Below are 22,403 nucleotides of genomic sequence, written 5' to 3'. Positions count from 1 at the left end.
TGACTTTAACAAGGAGCCATGAAAGTTTCAGCTGGTCCCTAAAGGATAATAGTGATAATTTTGCCAACAAATGTCACTCAAACACTTTTTGGAATGCTGTACTGAATCAGGCTGTTGATATTCTTGAAGTATGTCTTGCCACTTTGACCAAATATTACATCATTTTCATACTGGAACAATATAATTGGAACTTCCCTGAGGCAAAAAGAGATGGTTCAAGACCGGTAAAAACACATTTCAGAAATCTGTGTCTTACACATTTCTAATAGACATGTTCTAGCATGTTAATTGAGTATTTCTGTTTCGTATTGGAGATGGAATTAAAAATAAAGTCAAATATGCTTTTCTACTTTTCCTTGCCTAGGTATAATTTCTAGTGGTTTATATTTTCTGCATTTGCTGATGTTATATGGTTGTATTTCTACTCTTTTTAACAGCCTAAAGCAGACTGGGAAATTTTGTGGGAACCCATGGCCGCCATATCGGGAGAGAGCACCGTTAAATCCCAGCTACAGAGGTCTAATGCGAATATTGCACTGTAAAACTTTGCACATTGTGCTATTTACTCTTCTTTACAAGGTAAAGCATAGGAATGCAAATATATTGTGTTTAGTTCTAAGTACACAGGTTTATAACATTGAACTTCATGCAGTAATCATGAGATATTAACTGAATATAAATGAGACCTTTCCATTGATTCAACAAATCTTGACCATTCCACTCACTGTCAGTCCAATCCTAAGAACAGGTTCTATTTATGATCAACATTGTCGAACATTAACAATGGGATTTTCTGGCCGCGCAGGCTGGTGGGATCTTATGGTCCAGCTGACGGGCGGAAGCGAGGGATGCCTTCAACGACGGGCCCAGAAGATCCCGCTGTCGGCCAGTGACGAGCTTTCCTCCTCCGCTACAGAGCATTCAGAAAAATCCCACCCGAAAATGACAAGTTACGAACAATTGCAGAAAAATATGGACTGGGTTTACCCAATTGTGTAAAGTAATTTAGTCTTTTTTAAAATTAAATTTAGAGTACCCAATTCTTTTTTTCCACTTAAGGGGAAATTTAGTGTGGCCAATTCACCTACCCTGCACATCTTTGTTGGGTTGGGGTGGGGGGGGGTGGTGATACATGGAGAGAATGTGCAAACCCCACACGGACAGTGACCCGGGGCCGGGATCGAACCCGGGTCCTTGGTGCCGTGAGGCAGCAGTGCTAACCACTGCACCATCTTGCTGCGCTTAGTAATTTAGTCTTACTTTCTACAGATATCTGCTTTGGTGAATGTGGGGAGATATGGAAAAACCTTCACCAATCTTGCTGATGTTTTAGTTTTTCTGGATCTTAAATTGTGCATACATTTAAAAGGAGTATACTAGTTTTGAAATTGTTTTTTTTTGTAGATATCGATGGATCACCAGAATATGTCTGAACATATACTATGTATGGTATTGTACTTGATCGAACTGGGACTAGACAACTTACTAGAAGAAACAGTTGAAGAAGAGGTGGGTGAAATAACTGGACAAAATTAGTTAGCTTTAGTTAGCCGGTGCTAGAACAATTAGTTAGCCGGTGCCAGAACAAAACCAGTGCTGCATATGGACCAGCCGTCCAGCGAACTTAACTACCCAATACATGGCCATACATAAAACCACCAATAGGAAAAGATCAACTGGTCCGTCTAACCTGTCCCTGACAGTTATGATGCCTTAAATATGGCTGGGACTCTAAAACTGATGCACCTTACTTTAATAGTTCTTAATTTGTTAAATTTACTTCGATGTTGAAGAAATCTAAATATTAAAAATGTGGTTACATTTATTTTTTTGCATTATGACTTCCCCAATTTATTTCGAATTTAGATTCACCACAGTGAAATCTCCATGTCAATCAGAATTTTCTGGCAGAGCTGAGAGAGCTCCCAAGCTGTGACCAATGGCTTGCAGATTTAAGATTCATGCCTTGCCACTCTTCCTGTGAAGAAATACATGGTCTTCTCCACATAGTATTTCCACACAGCTAAGATCAGTAATTCAGTAAAAGCAAAATACTGCGGATGCTAGACATCTGAAATATAAACAGAAAATGCTGGGTGAACTCAGCAGATCTGGTAGCATCTGTGGAAAGGAACAGAGTTAACCTTTTGAGTCAAAATGACCGTTGTACAGAATTGAAGAAAGGTAAAATGTAAAGAACTATAAAGTTGGAAAGGGGGTGGAGGAGGTGGAGCAGAATAGAAGAACGGGTAGGTTGGGGCAAAGAAGATATTGACAAATTTGTCATGGAGATAAGGCAAAAGAGAGTGTTAATGGTGCTATTAAGGGATGAAGAGTGCTAATAGTAGCAAAAGGTGAGATAGCAGAATGTGTTAATGGGAGAAACTGAACAGCAAAGGACAGATGGCCAAATGGAGGAGTGGGGTTCTGTTGGGGAAGACCAGCTGTTGGGGAAGGCAAGGAAGCTGAAAAACAACTTGGGTGGGGGGCACGGACATGTGGGCATTGGAGCAAGATGCTGAGTTTAAATAGCAAGCAACCGCAAGGTTGTGGTCATGCATGCAAACAAAGATGTTAGCCTCCCCAGTGTAGAGGAGACCGCGTTGGGAGCAGCAAATACAGTAGACAAAATTGAAGGATGTACAGTTGAAATGCTGCTTCACTTACCGGAAAAGAGTGTTTGGTCCCTTGGACAGTGCGGAGGGTGGAGGTAATGGGGCAGTGTTGCACTTTACGCGATTGCATGGGAAGGTGCCGTGGAAAAGAGATAAAGGGTTTGGGGCGGAATGTAGATTTCGGATTCAGTGTTTAATGTAATACTGTGAATCAATATTTTTCTGGGGTTTTTTTGTGCACAATTCATTTGTTTTTATTTAGCTGTAGCTACTAATTGCAAGTCTGTCATGTTTACCTAAACAGTTAAGTTTATAATCAAATTTCCTTGTAGGAGATGTTTGGTGAAGAGCGATGTTCTGATAGTTGGTTCCATGGAACTAACATAGCAACAAACCTGCATCATATCATCAACTATGTGCGAGTCAGACTACCAGAGACAGCTCCTGAAGTGACCAGGGAACCACCTGCCAGCACTAGTTCAGATGCCTCTTCTTTTGTACAGGTTAGTGTGTATAAGTTGACATGGTCTAGCTTTACATTTTCCAATAGTTATTCAGAAATAACAAAGTTAATAATGTCTTCACGAGTATTGCGCTTGCATTTTATATCGCTTGTGTGACCTGTACATGCTATTGATTTGTTCGTAATGTTTGCATGGGCCATAATGTAAATCCACTTTGTATTGATTTTGAAAATTGAGATGTATAAGAAATTTATAATCCAGTGTTGCCTCCTTAGATTTTTAGTTCATATAAAATGTAGAAGTGGCTTTAAACTAAAAGGGGGATGGGGGGTTGGTGGCGGGGAGTGTTCACATGAGGGGAGACTTGAAAATTTAACGAGAAATGACAAGGAGATAGTGGGGTGTAGCAATACGGATAATAGTAACCACAGTGTGACAGGAAGGGACAGAGCGTACAGACTTCACTAGTAAATATGGTCAGAGTAGGCGAAAAATGGCTTTAAACCAACAGAGGGAGAGAAGGGTAGATGTGAAGCAAGTTTTAGAAATCCAAAGATAAAGGCTGCTGCAATAGAAAAGTATATCAATCTGGCTAAAGACAAACTTAGTGGTACCGAAAAGGATAGAAAGATTAATGGTAACAGTGCATCAGAGAGTAGGTTTTTGCAGGGAATAGCAATAAAAAATAAAATTCTGTATCTGAATGCGCAGACATTGGTGGCACAAATAGAGATGATTGGTTTAGATCTAATTGCCACCACATGGTTACAAGGTGACCAAAGTTAGAAAATAAATACTCCAAGGTATTACAACATGTATCACAGCATTTTGAAAAGACAGGCAATGGAAAAGAGATGAGGTAGCCCCCATAATAAAGTGTAATGCAAGGACATTATTGAGAAAGAATCAGGGGCAAAATTCTCCCCCAACGGCGCGATGTCTGCCGACTGACGCCAAAAACGGCGCCAATCAGACGGGCATCGCGCCGGCCCAAAGGTGCGGAATGCTCCGCATCTTTGGGGGCCGAGCCCCAACATTGAGGGGCTAGGCCGCCGCCGGAGGCGAAAATGGCGTTTGTTGCCCCAGCAGCTGGCGGAAATGGCGTTTGGTGCCCCGCCAGCTGGCGCGGAAATGCGGCGCATGCGCGGGAGCATCAGCGGCCGCCGACAGTTTCCCGCGCATGCGCAGTGGGGAGAGTCTCTTCCGCCTCCGGCATGGTGGAGGCCGTGGCGGAGGCGGAAGAGAAAGAGTGCCCCCACGGCACAGGCCTGCCCGCGGATCGGTGGGCCCCGATTGCGGGCCAGGCCACCGTGGGGGCACCCCCGGGGTCAGATCGCCCCACGCCCCCCCCAGGACCCCGGAGCCCGCCCGTGCCGCCGGTAAATACCAGCTTTGATTTACGCCGGCGGGACAGGCAATTTCTGGGCGGGACTTCGGCCCATCCGGGCCGGAGAATTGAGCGGGTGGGTCCCGCCAACCGGCGCGGCCCGATTCCCGCCCCCGCCCAATCTCCAGTACCGGAGACTTCGGCGGGGGCGGGATTCACGGCGGCCAACGGCCATTCTCCGACCCGGCGGGGGGTCGGAGAATGACGCCCCAGGGCTCAGAAAATCAGAAGTGGAATCCGTTTGAGTGGAGATTACAAACCGCTAGGGTTAAAAAATGCGAGTAGTAGTTTTCGTAGTAACCAAGAGTTATAACTTTGGACAGAGCATTAAGCAAAATATTATTAGAGCTTGTAACAAAGTCAATGTTATAGTTGTGGTGGGACTTTAATCTTCAAATAGACTGGATTAGTCAAATTGTCAAAGGTGGTAGTGAAGATGAGTTTGTAGAATGCTTTTGGGACAGTTTTCTGGAACAATATGTTATGGAACCAACTAGGGATAAAGCTGTTTTAGATCTAGTATTGTGCAATGAGGCAGTGTTAATTAGTAATGTTGTAGTGGACAATTCACTGGACTCCACATTAAGTTTGAAAACAACATACTCTATTCAAAACAAGCATCTTAAATAAAACCAGTTACATAAGTATGAGGGGGAACTGGCTACGGTTGATTGGGTAAACAGCATTTAAAGAAGCAAAATTCAGTATGTTCAACAAACATATATATATTCTATTGAAAAACAAAAATACAGCCAGAAAGATCCATCTGTGGTTCACTAAGGAGGTTAAGGTTAGCATTAGATTAAAGTAAGAGGCTTATAACATTGCAAAACAAGTTGAAGATTTGGAGTGTGTTAGAACCCAGTAAAAGACCACCAAAAAGTTGATAAGGGAAAAAAATAGAATATGGGAGCAATCTATCCAGAAATATAAAAAAACGATTATATAAGAGCTTTTGTAAGTCTATAAATTGCTCAAGTAAGTGTTGGCCCCTTTGAAGCAGAGACAGTAGAAATTATCATGGGAAATAACAAAATGGCAGAGACAATGAACAAATATTTTGAATGTAGTCTTCAACGTATAAGATTCAAATTACATACCAGAAATAGAAGTAACATCGGGGCTAATAGGAGTAAGGAAATTCAGTAATTGATCTCAGCAGAGAAAAAAAGAAGAAACTCAAGGAACTAAAATCCAACAAATTTCCAGGACCCTATGACTGATGTGTTAGGATTCTAAAAGGGACAGCTGCAGAGATAGTGGTTGCATTGACTATGCTTTTCCATAGTTCCCTACTTCTCGAATGGTCCGGCAGATTGGAAGTTCCCAAATGCACACTCCTATTCAAAAAAGGAGGGAGAAAGAAATCGGAAAACTGTGCAAGGCAGTTAGCTGGACATCAGTCATTGGGAAAATGCTGGAATCTATTATTAAGGAAGTCTTAACAATGCACCTAGAAAGGGAACTTCTGTTTGACAAATCATTAGAATTTTTTGAGGATGTAATTAGTTGGGTAGTATACTTGGATTGCCAAAAGGCATTCAATAAGATGCCACCAAAAGGTTACTGCACAATATACGGGCACATGGAGTTGGGGATGATATATTAGCATGGATATAGGATTGGCTAATGGACAGGAAGTAGGGATAAATGGGGCATTTTCAAGTTGGCAGTGTGTGAATATTAGGGTTCTGCAAGGATCAGTGCTGGGGCCTCAGCTATTTGCCATCTCTATTACTGACTCAGACAAAAAGACAGAGTAATGTATCTAAGCTTGTTAGAGACAATATAAAGCTAGGTGGGAATGGAAGGCATGAGGAGGATGCAAAGAGACATGGACAGGTTAAGTGAGTGGGCAACAAGGTGGCAGATGTAATATAATATAGGGAATTGTGATGTTAATCACTTTGGTAATAGGAATAGACGAGCAGATTTTTTTAAAAGGTGCAAAACTAGAAAATGTTGTTTGGAGATTTGGATGTAGTTGCAAAAGGAACACAAGAAGTTAGCATGCAGGTACATCAAGCAACAAGGAAAGCAAATGGCACATTGCCCTTTATTGCAAGGAGATTGGAGCACAAAGATAAATAAATCTTGCTGCATTCTACAGGGCCTTGATGAAAGCATACCTGGAGTACTGTGCAGTTTAGGTCTCCCTATATTTAAGGGAGAATATACTTGCATTGGAGGCAGTACAGTGAAGGTTAATTAGATAGATATCTGGGATGAGGATTGTTTATGATGAGAGTCTGAATAAATTGGGCCTGTATTCTCTGGAGTTTAGGAAAATGGAAGGTGATCTCATTGAAACATTCAAAAATATGAAATGGCTTGACAGGGTAGATAGGGAGGGCTTGTTTCGCTAGCTGAGGAATCTGGAACAAGGGAGCACGGTTTCAGAATAAGCAACCAATCATTTAGGAATGACTCTTTAGAATTATCTGTCCCAGAGGGTCATTATTGAATATATTTAAAACTGACATAGGCGGATTTTTGGTTTCTTGGGGAACCGAGGGATGTGGGAGAAGGCTGGAAAGTGAGGTTTAGACCGAATATCTGCTCTTATATTGAGTGGCGGAGATGGCTCAATGGGCCAGTATGCTCTTTTCCTGCTCCTATGTCTGATGTTCTTATAGTACTTAGCAATTACATTCTCCTGGTTTTCTTTTCAAGGTGATAAATTACATTGAATGATCTGTTGAAAGCAGCAGGTGACAGACTTTAGTGTCTATGTGTCTTATCTATTGCACCGTATTCCAACTAAAGCCTAATAGACAAAGTAAGAGTATTTAGACACTAGCTGTATTATATCAGTTAAATAGTGATCAATGTACAGACTTAAATTTATTATTGATGATCAAAAGATTAGAATGTGTGAGCCCATTAATTTATCTTCTGTCTTAAATTTGACAAGTTTATTCTTATTCATGAAAAGTACTGGTAGTTTTACATTTAAGTTCCATACTTTTACATTCCTTACAAGCACTTTTGCACTCAATTTGAGTTATGAGTAACCTGGTACATCGACTTAAGTACCTCTATCAAAAATCAATCTTGCCTTTCAATCAGTCTATTTACACTTTGTTCTATCAACTGACCACACTTTGATGGATAATTAAAATTGACCGTTAACAATAATTTTACAATATTTTGTTTACAGATCTAATTATATTGCCTTTAACTCTTGTATCTAGAATATAGACATTCTTTGTAAATCATGTATTTGCTTGTATGAAGTTATTATCCCTTTGCAACATCAACATCTTGCACATATGTACAGCGCCTTTAACATAGTAAAATGCTCCAAGTCACTCCACAGCATTATCAAACAAAATCTGATACTGAGCCACATGCCCAGATGACCAAAGGCGTTTGTCAAAGAGGTAGGTTTGAAGGAGTATTTTAAAGGATGGAAGGCAGAAAAGAGGCACAGATGTTTAGGCAGGGAATTCTAGATTATTGGCAATTGAAGGCATGACAGCTAATGGTGGAGAAATTGAAACTGTGTAAGTGTCTAGAATTAAAGGAGCACAGGTATCTTTTATGGATAGAGGAAGTTACAGAGACAAGAAGGGGCAAGGCCATGGATGGATTTGAAAACCAGGATGTGAACTTTAAAATTTTGAGGCAATTTATGTAAGTGAGCTTGGGGTTATTGGTGAATGGCACCTGGTGTGAGTTGGGATACAGGCAGTTCTTTGTGAAAATTCTATTTCATTGTCAGTAGAGGTTTCATTGAAGAAGGCACCAAGGTAATTTCTTTTAAAATAATAATAATGTGGGCGGCACAGTGGTTAGTACTTCTGCCTCACGGCGCTGAGGATCCGGGTTCGATCCTGGCCCCGAGTCACTGTCTGTGTGGAGTTCGCACATTCTCCCCGTGTCTGCGTGGGTTTCACCCCCACAACCCAAAGATTATGCAGGTTTGGTGGATTGGCCACACTAAATTGTCCTTTAATAAAAAAATAAAATAATCTTTATTATTGTCACAAGTAGGCTTACATTAACACTGCAATGAAGTTACTGTGGAAAATCCCCTAGTCGCCACATTCCGGCACCTGGTTGGGTACACTGAAGGAGAATTCAAAATGCCCAAATTACCTAACGTGTTTCTGGAAAGAAATATACTTTCCAGAGCTAGAGGTGGAAGTGCCCATCTGTACTTCAGACTTCCAAAAACAAAATCCAGTAGTATATTCCCTCATCCATGTGATAATTTTAGTACATTACTTCAAATGTTGTCTTTAACCACCATCCGTATTTATTTTTGAGGTACAATTGATATATGCTATATACATTTATACTAAATAAATACATACTTTTCCATGCAAGTAACTATTCCTGAGCTAAGGGCACAGATTTGGGATCTACATGACAACCTCGTTCAAAGGCAACAACTTGTGTTTTAATAGTGCCTTTAATGTAATAAAACATCTCAAGGCCCTTCACAAAAATACTATAAAGTAAAATAAGCCATGTAAGGAGACATTGGCCAGAATTTTACCAGCCCTTCACCATGCAATTTTTCCAGTAGCAGGAAATTGTGCAGATCGGTACTCATCAAGAGCTTTACTGATCTACTTGAGTGGCTAAATAAGACAGAGGAGCAGAATTAGGCCACTCGGCCCATCGAGTCTGCTCTGTCATTCAATCATGGCTGATATTTTCTCATCCCCATTCACCTGCCTTCTCCCCATAACCTCTGATCCCCTTACTAATCAAGAACCTATCTATCTCTGTCTTAAAGACACTCAGTGATTTGGCCTCCACAGCCTTCTGTGGCAAAGACTCTCCTCCTCCTCTTCCCCCCCCCCCCCCCCCCCCCCCCCCCCCCAGCTGAAGAAATTCCTCCTCATCTCTGTTTTAAATTCCTTTAGTCTGAAATGGTCTCCTCTGGCTCTAGTTTCTCCTACAAGTGGAAACATCCTCTCCACGTCCACTCTATCCAGGCCTCGCAGTATCCTGTAAGTATCAATAAGGTCCCCCCTCATCCTTCTAAACTCCAACGAGTACAGACCCAGAGTCCTCAACTGTTCCTCATACGGCATGTTCTTCATTCCAGGGATCATTCTTGTGAACCTCCTCTGGACCTTTTCCAAGGCCAGCACATTTTTCTTTAGATACGGGGCCCAAAACTGCTCACAATACTCTAAATGGGGTCTGACCAAAGCCTTGTACAGCCTCCGAGTACCTGCCTGGACTTGTATTCTAGCCCTCTTGACATGAATGCTAACATTGCATTCGTCTTCTTAACTGCCGATTGAACGTTAATCGTAAGAGAATCGTGAACAATCCCAAGTCTCTTTGTGCTTCTGGTTTCCTAAGCATTTCCCTATTTAGAAAATAGTCTATGCCTAAATTCCTCCTTCCAAAGTGCATAACTTCACAATTTACCCCACTGTATTTAATTTGCCACTTCATTGCCCACTCTTCACGCTTGTCCAAGTCCTTCTGCAGCCCCCTTGCTTCCTCAATACTACCTGTCCTTCTACAGATCTTTGTATCATCTACAAACTTAGCAACAGTGTCTTCAGTTCCTTCTTCCAGATCATTAATGTATATTGTGAAAAGTTGTGGTCCCAGCACCGATCCCTGAGGCACACCACTAGTCACCAGCTACCATCCTGAAAAAGACCCCTTTATCCCGACTCTCTGCCTTCTGCCAGTCAGCCAATCCTCTATCCATGCCAGGATCTTACCCTTAACCCCATGAGCTTTTAACTTGTTTAACAGTCTCCTGTGCAGCACCTTGTCAACGGCCTTTTGGAAATCAAAATAAATCACGTCCACTGGTTCTCCTTTGTCTAACTTCCTTGTTACGTGCTGGTTTGACGCTGGATGACGATGCTCCGCCCCCTCCAAATCGGTGTCATCAGGATGCGCGCGCTCCGCCCCCGATGGGCCATGTTCCTGACGGCGTGGCCACGTGTGGTCCCAACGGTCGGGAACCTGGCGTGCCGGCAATGGCCGGGATCCGTGCCGCTGGCCTGGGGGCTTCTGCTCTGGCGGGGTGGGGGGGGGGAAGAATGGCGGGGGGGTGGCTAGTTGGTGGGCTGTGGGGTTCGGGTGGCGGATACGCTGCAGCTTGTCAGTCCTGGGTATGCGTGGCCCAGCCATTCTCCGCCGGTACTCCACGTGGGGACGGTGCTAGCCCCTCACGGTACCGGAATTGGTGAGGGATTGACGCCAATTTTCCTGTCGAGGAACACCACGGATTCTCCGTTGGCGCCGGCACTTAGCCGTAGAAACAGGGAAACCAGCCCAGGATCTCTCCGTGATGGCATGAATATAAGTTTGGAAACTCGATCACTGGATCAAATGTACTGCAAACAAACTGACTTCACCCCACTGTTACCAGGAAGAAGGATGGAGTCAGTACCTAGGGAACACAGTTTGGGTTAGGGATAGATAACAAAGGCTTCAGTTTTCCTGACCTTTAGTTGGATATTTCTGCTCATCCGGTGCTGGATGTTAGATGGGCAGTCTGATAGGAACTGAGAGAGCTTGTGGTCAGGTGGAGCTGGGAAAATGTGTGAAACATGCATGTAAGAAACTAATGTTGTGTCTTTGGATGATGTTGCTGAGGGGTAGCATGTAGATGAGAAATAGGAGAAGGTCAAGGATAGATTCTTGGAGAACACAGGGGTAACTGTGAGGCAACAGGAAGATTTGATTTGATTTATTATTGTCACATGTATTAGTATACAGTGAAAAGTATTGTTTCTTGCATGCTGTACAAACAATGCATACCGTACATAGGGAAGGAAGGAGAGACTGCAGAATATAATGTTACTGTTATAGCAAGGTGTAGAGAAAAGATCAACTTAATACGAGGTAGGTCCATTCAAAAGTCTGATGGCAGTAGGGAAGAAGCTGTTCTTGAGTCGGTTGGTACGTGACCTCAAACATTGGTATCTTTTTCCTGACGGAAGAAGGTGGAAGAGAGTATGTCTGGGGTGCGTGGGGTCCTTAATTATGCTGGCTGCCTTTCTGAGGCAGCGGGAATTATAGATAGAGTCAATGGATGGGAGGCTGGTTTGCATGATGGACTGGGCTACATTCACGACCTTTTGTAGTTTCCTGCGGTCTTGGGCAGAGCAGGCTCCATACCAAGCTGTGATACAACCAGAAAGAATGCTTTCTATGGTGCATCTGTAGAAGTTGGTGAGGTTCGTAATTGACATGCCAAATGTCCTTAGTCTTCTGAGAAAATAGAGTGGTTGGTGGGCTTTCTCAACTATAGTGTCGGCATGGGGGGGACCAGGACAGGTTGTTGGTGATCTGTAAACCTAAAAACTTGAAGCTCTCGACCCTTTCTACTTTGTTCCCATTGATGTAGACAGGGGCATGTTCTCCACTACGCTTCCTGAAGTCGATGACAATCTCCTTCGTTTTGTTGACATTGAGGGAGAGATTATTGTCGTCGCACCAGTTCACCAGATTCTCTATCTCATTCCTGTACTCTGTACAGGAGAAGCCATTGGATGTGATTCTCTGGCTACGATTAGATGGATAAGAATGGAACCAGGTGAGAGCTATCTCATCCAGCTGGACAACTGTGGAAAGGTGTTGGAGGAGGATGGTATGCTCAACCCTGCCAAAGGCTGCAGATAGGTTGAGGTGGGGAAGTTTACCTTTATCACAGTCATTTGCGACTTTGATAAGAGCTGTTTTGGTTTTGTGGAAGGGGTGGAAATCGGATTGGAGGAATTCAAAGATTGAGTTCTGGGAATGATGGGAATGGATTTGGGAGGCAACAGAACTTGGTCAACACCATTATATAATTGTCAATTAAGTGCTGTGCTGCACCCGCAAGTATTTGGGTGTTTCTTCATTTTCTCCCCTTTTGCACTATTGCTACTTCATTCCTCTGCATGATTCAAGCTGGAATGGGCACTTGTGGACATAAATGCGTCTTATGTCCAGGGCAACTGCATGTGCAGAAAGTGCGGTCATTTGGAGCAGCTTGAGCTCTGGGTTTCTGCATCACTGTGATGCACCAGTGAGGCTGAGTGCTATTTGGATAGCATGTGCCTGGATGTGGCCACCCTGTATCTTAAGAGTATGCAGGCATAGAAGTGATTGCCAGGCAATCAAAGAGGACCAGGCAGATAGTTCAGCAAGTCCTTAGACTACACAGCACTCTCCAATCTGAAAGCTGATGGAAGTGATAGTTCCTCTAGAGTGGGCAGTTAAAACCAACTTCATGGGTCTATGGCTGTCTTTGCTGTAGGGGAACAAGAGGAAAATTAAAAAATCATAGTGATGGGGAATGTGATAGTGGAGCGGGTGTCACTGAGCAACTGTAGAGCGCTCTGAGGTTTGGATCAGTGATCATCCGGTAGTTGTGGCCCATATCAATAGCATCAATGTAGGTAGAGGGAGAGCTGAGGTCCTCCAGGCAGATTTTAGGGAGCTAGGAAACAAACCAGCAAGCAAGCCGTCAGTGGTAGTAATCTCCAGTATTTCTCCCAATGCCATGTGCTAGTGAGTATGGAAATAGGAAGATAGAAAAGATAAGGACATGGCTAGAGAGATGATGCAAGAAGGAGGGTTTTAGATTCCTGGATATTGGGACTGGTTTTGGGGGAGATAGGACATGCTGGACGGGTTCACCTGAACAGATAACCGTGCAGTTTAATTGTTAATGCTATTGGGATGGGTTTAAACTAACCTAGCAGGGAGATGGGAACTGGAAGACAATATAAGAAAAACAAGATGCGTGGATGAATGGCAGACAAATACGAAAGAATTAGAAGTTGAAAGTGTACCAGTGAGAGAGTGGGATGAGTTTAAAAAAAAATTAGAGTACCCAATTTTTTTTTCCAATTAAGGGGCAATTTAGCGTGGCCAATTCACCTACCCTGCACATCTTTTTGGGTTGTGGGGGTGAGACCCACGCAGACATGGGGAAAATGTGCAAACTCCACACGGACAGTGACCCGGGGCTGAGATCGAACCCGGGTCCTTGGCACCGTGAGGCAGCAGTGCTAGCCACTGTGCCGCCCTGAGTTGGACGAATTGCTTTGTTCCAGGGAGAGGTAGATGAAGATGATAAAAGGATTAGGTTAAGGAGAGGAAATTGACAGAAGAAACTAATTGGAACTAAACCCGAGGAAGTAGACCTTGAGTCATGTCAGGGTCAAATGTTTGTACAGAACTGTTTAATTGGAAGGTGATATTGATGGAGGAAGGCTACAATGTCAGAGATTTGGCAGTTGTGTTAATTCGCATTGTATTTTTAGATGAGAAATAAAAATGGTTTCAAAAATAGATTATTGTCATTGCTTAGAGAAGGTACTCAGGAAAGCTTTGGTCCCTTTCAGTATCGTACTGGAATTAGCACACAGTCAGCTACAAAAATGAAAAAAAACTTGGAACTATATTCATCTCACCTGTACAGAATTCATATTGCCTGAGGTAGATGGAAGAAAAATTATGCTTGGAGGGCATGTGACGGTGGTTACATTTTTGTTACAAAATGGTATCTTTACTTTTAAAACAAACTATTCTATGCTTTACAACTTTCCTGTCTCTTCCTATGTAATAGGGGTCAAGACGGGCTACTGCTCTCAACAGAGAGGTACTTCAATTTTTGTCTTGATTTGAATAACCAATCTATCAAAGTAGTTGTGTGCAGTGTTGCAGAATTCACTTCACAAATAGACATTCTGGAACAAACCACAAATTACTTTGAGTGCTGCTTAAAATTACCGTTTAATACCCCCGGGAAATGCCTTTAGATATATGCAGGTGAGGGCTTTTGTGAGGCGACAGGTGAGGGAATTCCCGTTGCTCCCGGCACAAGAAGTTCAAGATAGGGTGATCTCGGGTGTATGGGTCGGGGAGGGCAAGGTGTCGGAAATACACCAGGAGTTGAAAGAAGAGGGGGAAGCGCTGGTAGAAGAGTTGAAGGGTAAATGGGAGGAGGAGCTGGGGGAGGAGATCGAGGAAAGTCTGTGGGCTGATGCCCTAGGTAGGGTTAATTCCTTCTCATGTGCCAGGCTCAGCCTGATACAATTTAAGGTGGTCCACAGAGCGCACTTGACGGGGGCGAGGTTGAGTAGGTTCTTTGGGGTAGAGGACAGATGTGGAAGGTGCTCAGGGAGCCCGGCGAACCATGTCCATATGTTTTGGTCATGCCCGGCACTGGAGGGGTTCTGGAGAGGAGTGGCGGGAGCAATATCTCAGGTGGTGAAAGTCCGGGTCAAGCCAAGCTGGGGGCTAGCAATATTTGGAGTAGTGGACGAACCGGGAGTGCAGGAGGCGAAAGAGGCCGGCATTCTGGCCTTTGCGTCCCTAGTAGCCCGGTGAAGGATCTTGCTAATGTGGAAGGAGGCGAAGCCCCCCAGCCTGGAGGCCTGGATAAATGATATGGCTGGGTTCATAAAGTTGGAGAGGATTAAGTTCGCCTTGAGAGGGTCTACGCAGGGGTTCTACAGGCGGTGGCAACCGTTCCTAGACTATCTCGCGGAGCGTTAGAGGAAGGTCGGTCAGCAGCAGCAGCAACCTTGGGGGGGGGGGGGGGGGGGGGCGTGGGGCGTCCTGGAGGGGACACGTCCTGGGGGGGGGGGGGGGGGGGGAACGTCCTGGGGGAGGGGGGGGCTGCCTGGGAGGGTGGATGAGCAAGAGATAACATGAAGGGTTGGGGAAACTGGCACGTACGGGTGAGGGCCAGTGTACAAAGCTGTGTAAATATATCATTTTGCCATGTATATATCTTGCTCTGCGCGATTTCTCGTTTTTTTTCGTTACGAGTGGGAGGTGGGGGGGGGGGGTTATTGTTTGTAAGGGAGAAAAATTGTGTTAAAAAACTTTAATAAATATATTTTTAAAATAATAAAAATTACCGTTTAACTCTAAGTAAACACTAAGGCCTCAATTTATTGTCAGGGATATTTGGCCTAATTTGAATTTGAATCTCATCCATAGTTTTCCTCTCCAAAACCAATTTTGTCTAGTTTGAAGCCTGGTGATAAGTGTACTTTGATTTCTGTAAACTCAAATTGTTTGCCTTGAACTGGCAACTTCAGCAAGTTTTTTTTTTAAAAAAAAGGAGAACAGTGGTTCATGGTTGTACCATCAGAAAGAATGGGGAAGATTTTTAACTTGCATCTTGGATATAAAAATTGGTGTTGGGAATTTATCTATTTTTCAAATTCCATAGATTTGATTAGAAATTAAATTCAGGTTGTTTGTCCTCAAGTGGTGCTTCAGTGCATTTTTAAAAAGGAAAGAAAGTCCCTCATCACGGTCGACCGCAGATTAATCAACATATGGGTCGGGAATCTCCCCTACCCGGCGGGGCGGGGGGTCCCGGCGGGATGGAGTGGTGTGAACTACTCCGGCGTCAGGCTGCCCCAAAGGTCTGCACCTTTAGGGGCCAAGGACTCACTGTGAGGGGCTAGGCCCGCGCCGGAGTAGTTTCCGCTCCACCGGTGCCACGCCAGCCGGGCCGAAAAGACTTCGCCGGGCAGCGGAAGTCCGCGCATGCGCGGGAGTCATCCCCCCCACATGCGCGCGGGGGGGGGGGGGGGTGTCTTACGCGTCGGCCATCGCGGGCCACCCCACCTTGGGGGCACCCCCTGGGACCAGATCGCCCCAGGATCCCGGAGCCCGCCCATGCCGCCTAGTCCCGCCGGTAAGAGATGTGGTTTGATTCTCGCCGGCAGGACAGGCATGACAGCAGCGGGACTTCGGCCCATCGCGGGCCGGAGAATCGGGGGGGGGGGGCGGGCGCCGCCGACTGGCGCAATTCCCGCCGCCGTCGAATATCCGGTGCCGGAGAATTCGGCAACCGGCAGGGGCGGGATTCACAGCAGCCCCCGCCGATTCTCCGACCCGGCAGGGGGTCGGAGAATCCCACCCATGGTTTCACACTTTGCAGCAAGTTGACAGTCTACCTTATTGTCAAGCGCATTAGTACTTGTGAACATTTTCTGATATTTAAACTCTTGATTTAAATTTATTATTGCAATGAATTTGAATTTCATTCCATTTTTCTTCTAGAGTTCAAATACAGCTCAGGTCTTCAGTTTAGTTGCAGAACGTAGACGCAAGTTTCAGGAGATTATAAATCGCAACAGTGGCAATGCAGTTCAGGCTGCAGCTGTTAGACCAAAGACATCGAAGTGGACTGCTCCGAATTCGACTCCACAACTTACAACAACCATTTTGGAAGTCAGAGAAAGTATGCTTTCTCTCCTTATCAAGCTCCATCATAAACTCTCAGGAAAACAAAACTCCTACTATCCATTCTGGTTAGAAGATTCAGAGTCTACATCCAGGTTGGACCCAATGCAACAAATCCACGGTGATGGGATAACAGCAATAGAAAGAATTTTAATAAAAATTGCAGCGCGGAGTCGGCAAAACAAGTGCAGCATTGAGGAGATCTGTCGGAAGGTGGCACCGCCTGTACCTCCTAAGAAGAGTAGTTCAGCAGATAAGAAAGCTTTGGATAAAGAAGAAAGGTAAGTGCTTCTCTGGAAGTATGTGTAGATTTGGTGGAATGAAATTTAAAGCAGAACTAATTGGAAAATTAAGCTAATTTACGTGTATTTCCTATTTTGAACAGTACATTTGGAAATTGTAATTGTACCCTATCTTTGTTTTAAGGGTTTTAATTGTACACCACAATTTAAAAGAAATCTAGTAATGCGAAAAATTTGCTTACTTCAAAATGTTTTTAACGGCTGGAGCACCATGGTAAACGGTACTTTTTTAATATAACTTTTTTATTGGGTTTTTGAACAAAGTATATTTGCCGTTATGTACACAGGATATGATATATACATATATAAGAAGAGAAGACACACATACAAATCACAAAGGGGAAAAAAAAGTAACAACACGAGAGAAATACAAAATCAATTATTTACACACATAAGTAGTCATCTGTTTGTGTGTGTGTGTATGGGGGGGGCAGATATACAATTGGGTGCCGGAGAGACAATTACGGAGGGCAATACTCAAATGGGTCTGGTGCTGGTGTTGTCCCTTGCTTCTCCTGGATGGCTTTCGCTGCCGTTGTCGTCTTGTGCTCACTTCCGTTTCAGCCGGCCCGGCCCTCCCGTCTTCCACCTGTATTCTCCTTTTTCTCTGTCCCTGTGGATGCCAAGTTTGGTAACGTGTCCCCCCCCCCCCCCCACCTTCCTGGCTCTCCTCTATTGTTCCCTGTCTCTTCCCTCTTCCCCCCCCACTTCTGCGCCCCCCCCCCCACCTTCCTGGCTCTCCTCTATTGTTCCCTGTCTCTTCCCCCCACTTCTGCCCCCCCCCCCGCCCCCATCCCGGTCTATCTCTCCCTCTCATGCTTTGGGTACTTTCCCTTGGTTCTTGGCTACCTGGCTATTCTTCTGCTTGTTAGTTGGCCAGAAACAGGTCCCAAAACAATTGGGTGAATGGCTCCCACGTTTTGTGGAAGGCGTCGTCTGACCCTCGGATGGCGAATTTGATTTTCTCCATTTGGAGAGATTCCGAGAGGTCAGACAGCCAGTCTGCAGCTTTGAGTGGTGCTGCTGACCGCCAGCCGAACAGGATTCTACAGCGGGCGATCAGGGAAGCAAAGGCAAGGGCCTCCGCCCTCTTTCCCAGGAATAGATCTGGCTGGTCTGAAGCCCTGAAGACCGCCACTTTCGGGCATGGCTCCACCCTCATCTCCACCACTTTGGACATTGCCTCGAAGAAGGCTGTCCAGTACACCACAAGTCTGGGGCAGGCCCAGAACATGTGGGCGTGGTTGGCTGGGCCTCCTTGGCACCGCTCACATCTATCCTCCACCTCCGGGAAGAACCTACTCATACGGGTTCTTGTTAAGTGGGCTCTGTGTACCACATTTAGTTGCGTCAGGCTGAGCCTTGCCCACGTGGAGGTGGAGTTGACCCTAGGCAGTGCTTCGCTCCAGAGTCCCCACCCTATTTCGATCCCCAGGTCCTCCTCCCATTTAATTCTTGTTGCGTCCAGTACGGTGTCGGCCCCTTCTACCAGTCGGTCATACATGTCGCTACAGTTTCCTTTATCTAATATTCTTGCGTCCAGTAACTCTTTCAGTAGTGCCTGTTGTAGCGGTTGTGGGTATGCCCTTGTCTCCTTTCGTAGGAAGTTTTTGAGTTGCAGGTACCGTAGCTCGTTCTCCCTGGCTAGCTGGAATTTCTCTGTCAGTTCGTCCATTGTTGCGATCCTGCCGTCCGTGTATAGGTCCCTGACTGTCAGTGCATGGTAAACAGTATTACCACATTGGTATAAAATAATGTGCATTGTGTACGGTGAAGTGAAGTTACAGCAATAATACTCCCAGTAAGGATGAAAAATTATAGCTCAAAGAAAAGTAAATCCAAGAAATGCACTCAGTATAGAGTGCAAAGACAATAGGACAATAATAGTTGGTGTCTTCAAGTACCCTAATATTGACTGGGTCTTGAACAGTGTGAAAGACACAGAGGGCACAAAATTCTTGAACTGCATTCAAGATAACTTTTTAGCCAGTGTAACAAGCCCAATGAGAGGGGAAGCAATTCTAGATTTAGTCTTCGGAAATGAAGCATCGCAAGTGGTTGAAGTAGCAGTGGAGATAGTTACCATAATACAGTTAGATTTAGCATCATTGTGGAAAAGGATAAAGATAGAACACGAGTAAAAGATCTAAATAAGGGGAAAACTAATTTTACAAAGCTGAGAAGTGATCTGGTGAAAGTGGACTGGATACAGCTGCTTGAAGGAAAATCAGTGACTAATCAGTCAGGCTTTCAAAAGCGAAATTCTGTGTGCACAGTGTGGACAGGCTCCACGTAGAAAAAGGGCGTGACTGCCAAATCTGGCAGTCCTGGTTATCCAGGAACATACAGAGTAAGATAATGCAGAACATGAAAGCTTATGACAGTCACAAAAACCTAATACCGTAGAAAGCTGAGAGGAGTATAGAAGATAGAGGGGTGAAATAAAAAAGAAATTAGGAATACAAAGAGAGGATATGAAAAAATATTGGCAGGTAAAATCAAGGAAAACCCATAGAATGTTTTGTGAGTATATTAAGAGCAAGAGAATAACAAAGGAAAGGGTAAGGCCTATCAGGCGTGTACAAGGTAACTTATGCGTGGATGTAGAACATGTGGGTTTCATTATTAATGAGTTTTTGCAAAGGAGAGGATGATGCAAACATTCCAGTTCAAGAGGAGGATTGTGAAATATTAGATACAATAAGCATAATGAGTGAGGACGTACTGGAGGGACTGTCATTCTTGAAGGTGGATAAATCACTGTTAAAGGAAGCCAGTGTGTAAATAGTGGATGCTCTGAGGATCATTTTCCAATCTTCACGAGATACAATAAGGTACCAGAGGATTGGAGGTCCGGGAATGTTGTATCTTTACTGAAAAGATTTCAAGGGTAGACCAAATAATTAAAGCTCGATCATTCTGACTTCGCTAGTGGACAGATTATTGGCATTAATTCTGAGAGGCAGGATAAATTTAGAAAGGCATGGAATTAATCAGGGATAGTTGGCATTGTTTTGTGAGGGGGAAGATCATGTATTACTAATTTAATCTAATTTTTTGAGCCAGTAACGAGGAGGATTGATGAGGGTGGTGCAGTGGATATTGTCTACATGGCTTTTAGTAAGGCATTTGACAAGGTCCCACATGGCAGACTGGTCAGAAAAGCAAAAACCCATTGGATAATGTGACGAGTTTGTTTGAAAATTGACTCAGCGGCAGGAAACAAAGGATAATAGTTGATGGATGTTTTTGTAAATCAAAAGTCGCTTCCAGTCGGGTTCCGCAGGGCTCGGTGATGGGTCCCTTGCAGTTTGTTTTCTATATTAATGATTTGGACTTAAATCTGGGAGGCATGATTGGAAAATTTGAAGATGACAACAAAAATTGGACATGTAGCTGATCGTGAAAGGGATAATTGTTGATTCCAGAATGGTATCAATGATTTTGTTGCGTTGGCAGGAAAGTGGCAAATGAGGGGCTGAAATAGAGTAGCTAGGAAAGACCTGTTTCACCTCATGGAGACGCCAGGTGGCACAGATTTGAAAAAGGATTAGAGGGGACATGTGGGAAAACATTTGGGGGGGCAGGCTAGCATAGTGGTTAGCACAGTTGCTTCACAGTTCCAGGGTCCCAGGTTCGATTCCCGGCTTGGGTCACTGTCTATGCAGAGTTTGCACGTTCTCCCCGTGTTTGCATGGGTTTCCTCCGGGTGCTCTGGTTTCCTCCCACAGCCCAAAGATGTGCGGGTTAGGTGGATTGGCCACTGTAGTGTCCAAAGGTTAGGTAGGTGGGGTTTACTGGGTTACGGGGATAGGGTGGAGGTGTGGGCTTAGGTAGGGTGCTCTTTCTGAGGGCCGGTGGAGACTCGATGGACCGAATGGCCTGTTCTGCACAGTAAATTCTATGATTCTATGAAAACCTTTTCACCCAGAGGATGGGTGGGTGCCTGGAATTTGCTGCCTGATTTGGTGGTGGAGGCTGAATCCCTGAACTTGTTTAAAAGGTATCTGGGTCTGCTGTAACTTGCATGGATATGGACCAGCTGCTGAAAGATGGGATTATAATGGGTGGCTAGTTTTTTATTTATTGTTCTTTGGCCAGCGCAAACATGATGGGCTGAGTGGCTTTTTCTGCGGTGGTTTTATAAGTTACATTGGAGCTATTTATTTGCACATCATTTTTAAAAGTCTCTTTAAAATAAAAGGAATATTTTAAAGGAATATTTGGTCCTTATATTTTGCCTGTAGCAAATCAGACCGAAACCTCATTTTTATTTTGAGTTTGTCTCTGCATAATAGTGGAACTCTGAAATCCAGTGGTGGTGCTGCAAAAATTTCAAATAGCCCAATTATCATTGCGACAAAGCAATTTGTGCGTCACAGTGAACATGTCGACATTTGGTTGTAAGAAGTAAGTTTGCAATATATTGCACTCAAGGCGTTAAAAATTTGATGACATATCTGTAAATCGCAAATAAGACATAAGGTAGAGATGAAGAATGTAAAAAGTAAACCGCAAATGCTAAAAATCTGAAGAAGAAAATGTTAAATGCATTTCAGATGTTGGCACAGCTGCAATGGTCGTCAGCATTTCTCTTGTAACTGTAACTGCTGTTAAAACAATTGGAATGGAAAAGTGATTCAATCAATCATGTTTTTTTAAATTGTCATATGTTGGATTTCAAAATAGTGAATTAATTTCAAATTAAACTGCTTTGCATTTCCCCAAAAGCCTCACAGCTGTTATAATGTTACTTTGTGTATAATTGTTAGCGAGAAAGACACAAGCATTTGGACATGAATTTCTGCAGCTTTCACTCATTTTTGTTTGATAGATTTTCCGTCCCCATTATTTCACCTTTCAGCAAACACATTCACCAGCAGCAGAGACTTACAAAAGTCTGAAATTATGATTCATCAAATGAAACAAAACCATTTCGTTCAAATAGACTGGCTTTAATTCATTTTGGATTTCAAGTCAGATTTAATCGTAATGAAAATGGAATGAGCTATAAACAGGTGGTGATGACCTATTTTTTTGCTGCCCTGACCTGCAGACAAAGACAAAGGTAGCATTTCTCTCAAGATGGACTGTTGCCATAGAAACCAATACGGCACTAAAGCAGAAATCAAATTGCTGCTGATATTTGCAGCCTTGCTGTGTCTACCCCTTAAGCTACCAGAAAAAATTACTGAACTGAATTGAATCTGTCAAGATTTGTTGATGTCACCTTATTAGGGACCAAGCTTAAGTAAGGCATGCCTTAAGCTACGAGGAAATGTATGGGCCTTGTAGGAAATGGAAGGAACCAAAGGAACTCATGTTTGTTTTTCTAAAAATTTTCATGCTAAATTTTATGACAAACCTGCTTTTCAAGATTCAAGTTCAGTTGATTATTGGTCAGTCCACTTTCAGTACCACTATTATCTAACTTGAAATCTAA

General features: G+C 43.9%; 1 protein-coding gene across 5 annotated transcripts in view; it reads left to right on the top strand.

Moving 5' to 3' along the window:
• The window catches only part of ubr3 (ubiquitin protein ligase E3 component n-recognin 3), a 606,570-nt gene that overhangs the window by 227,462 nt on the left and 356,705 nt on the right, over positions 1-22,403 (top strand). For 3 of the 5 annotated variants that reach the window (XM_072475854.1, XM_072475856.1, XM_072475859.1), the window contains exons 20-24: positions 438-579; positions 1,405-1,509; positions 2,948-3,118; positions 14,017-14,049; positions 16,476-16,939. In XM_072475854.1, coding sequence (XP_072331955.1) covers positions 438-579; positions 1,405-1,509; positions 2,948-3,118; positions 14,017-14,049; positions 16,476-16,939 — 915 coding nt within the window. The remainder of the gene's footprint in view (positions 1-437; positions 580-1,404; positions 1,510-2,947; positions 3,119-14,016; positions 14,050-16,475; positions 16,940-22,403) is intronic. The other 2 variants (XM_072475858.1, XM_072475857.1) reach the window with 1 other exon arrangement.

This window comes from Scyliorhinus torazame, chromosome 2, assembly GCF_047496885.1.
Source record: "Scyliorhinus torazame isolate Kashiwa2021f chromosome 2, sScyTor2.1, whole genome shotgun sequence".
Classification (NCBI taxonomy): Eukaryota; Metazoa; Chordata; class Chondrichthyes; order Carcharhiniformes; family Scyliorhinidae; genus Scyliorhinus; species Scyliorhinus torazame.
Note: the sequence above shows the minus strand (reverse complement) of the source record. Positions and strands in the feature narration are given on the sequence as shown.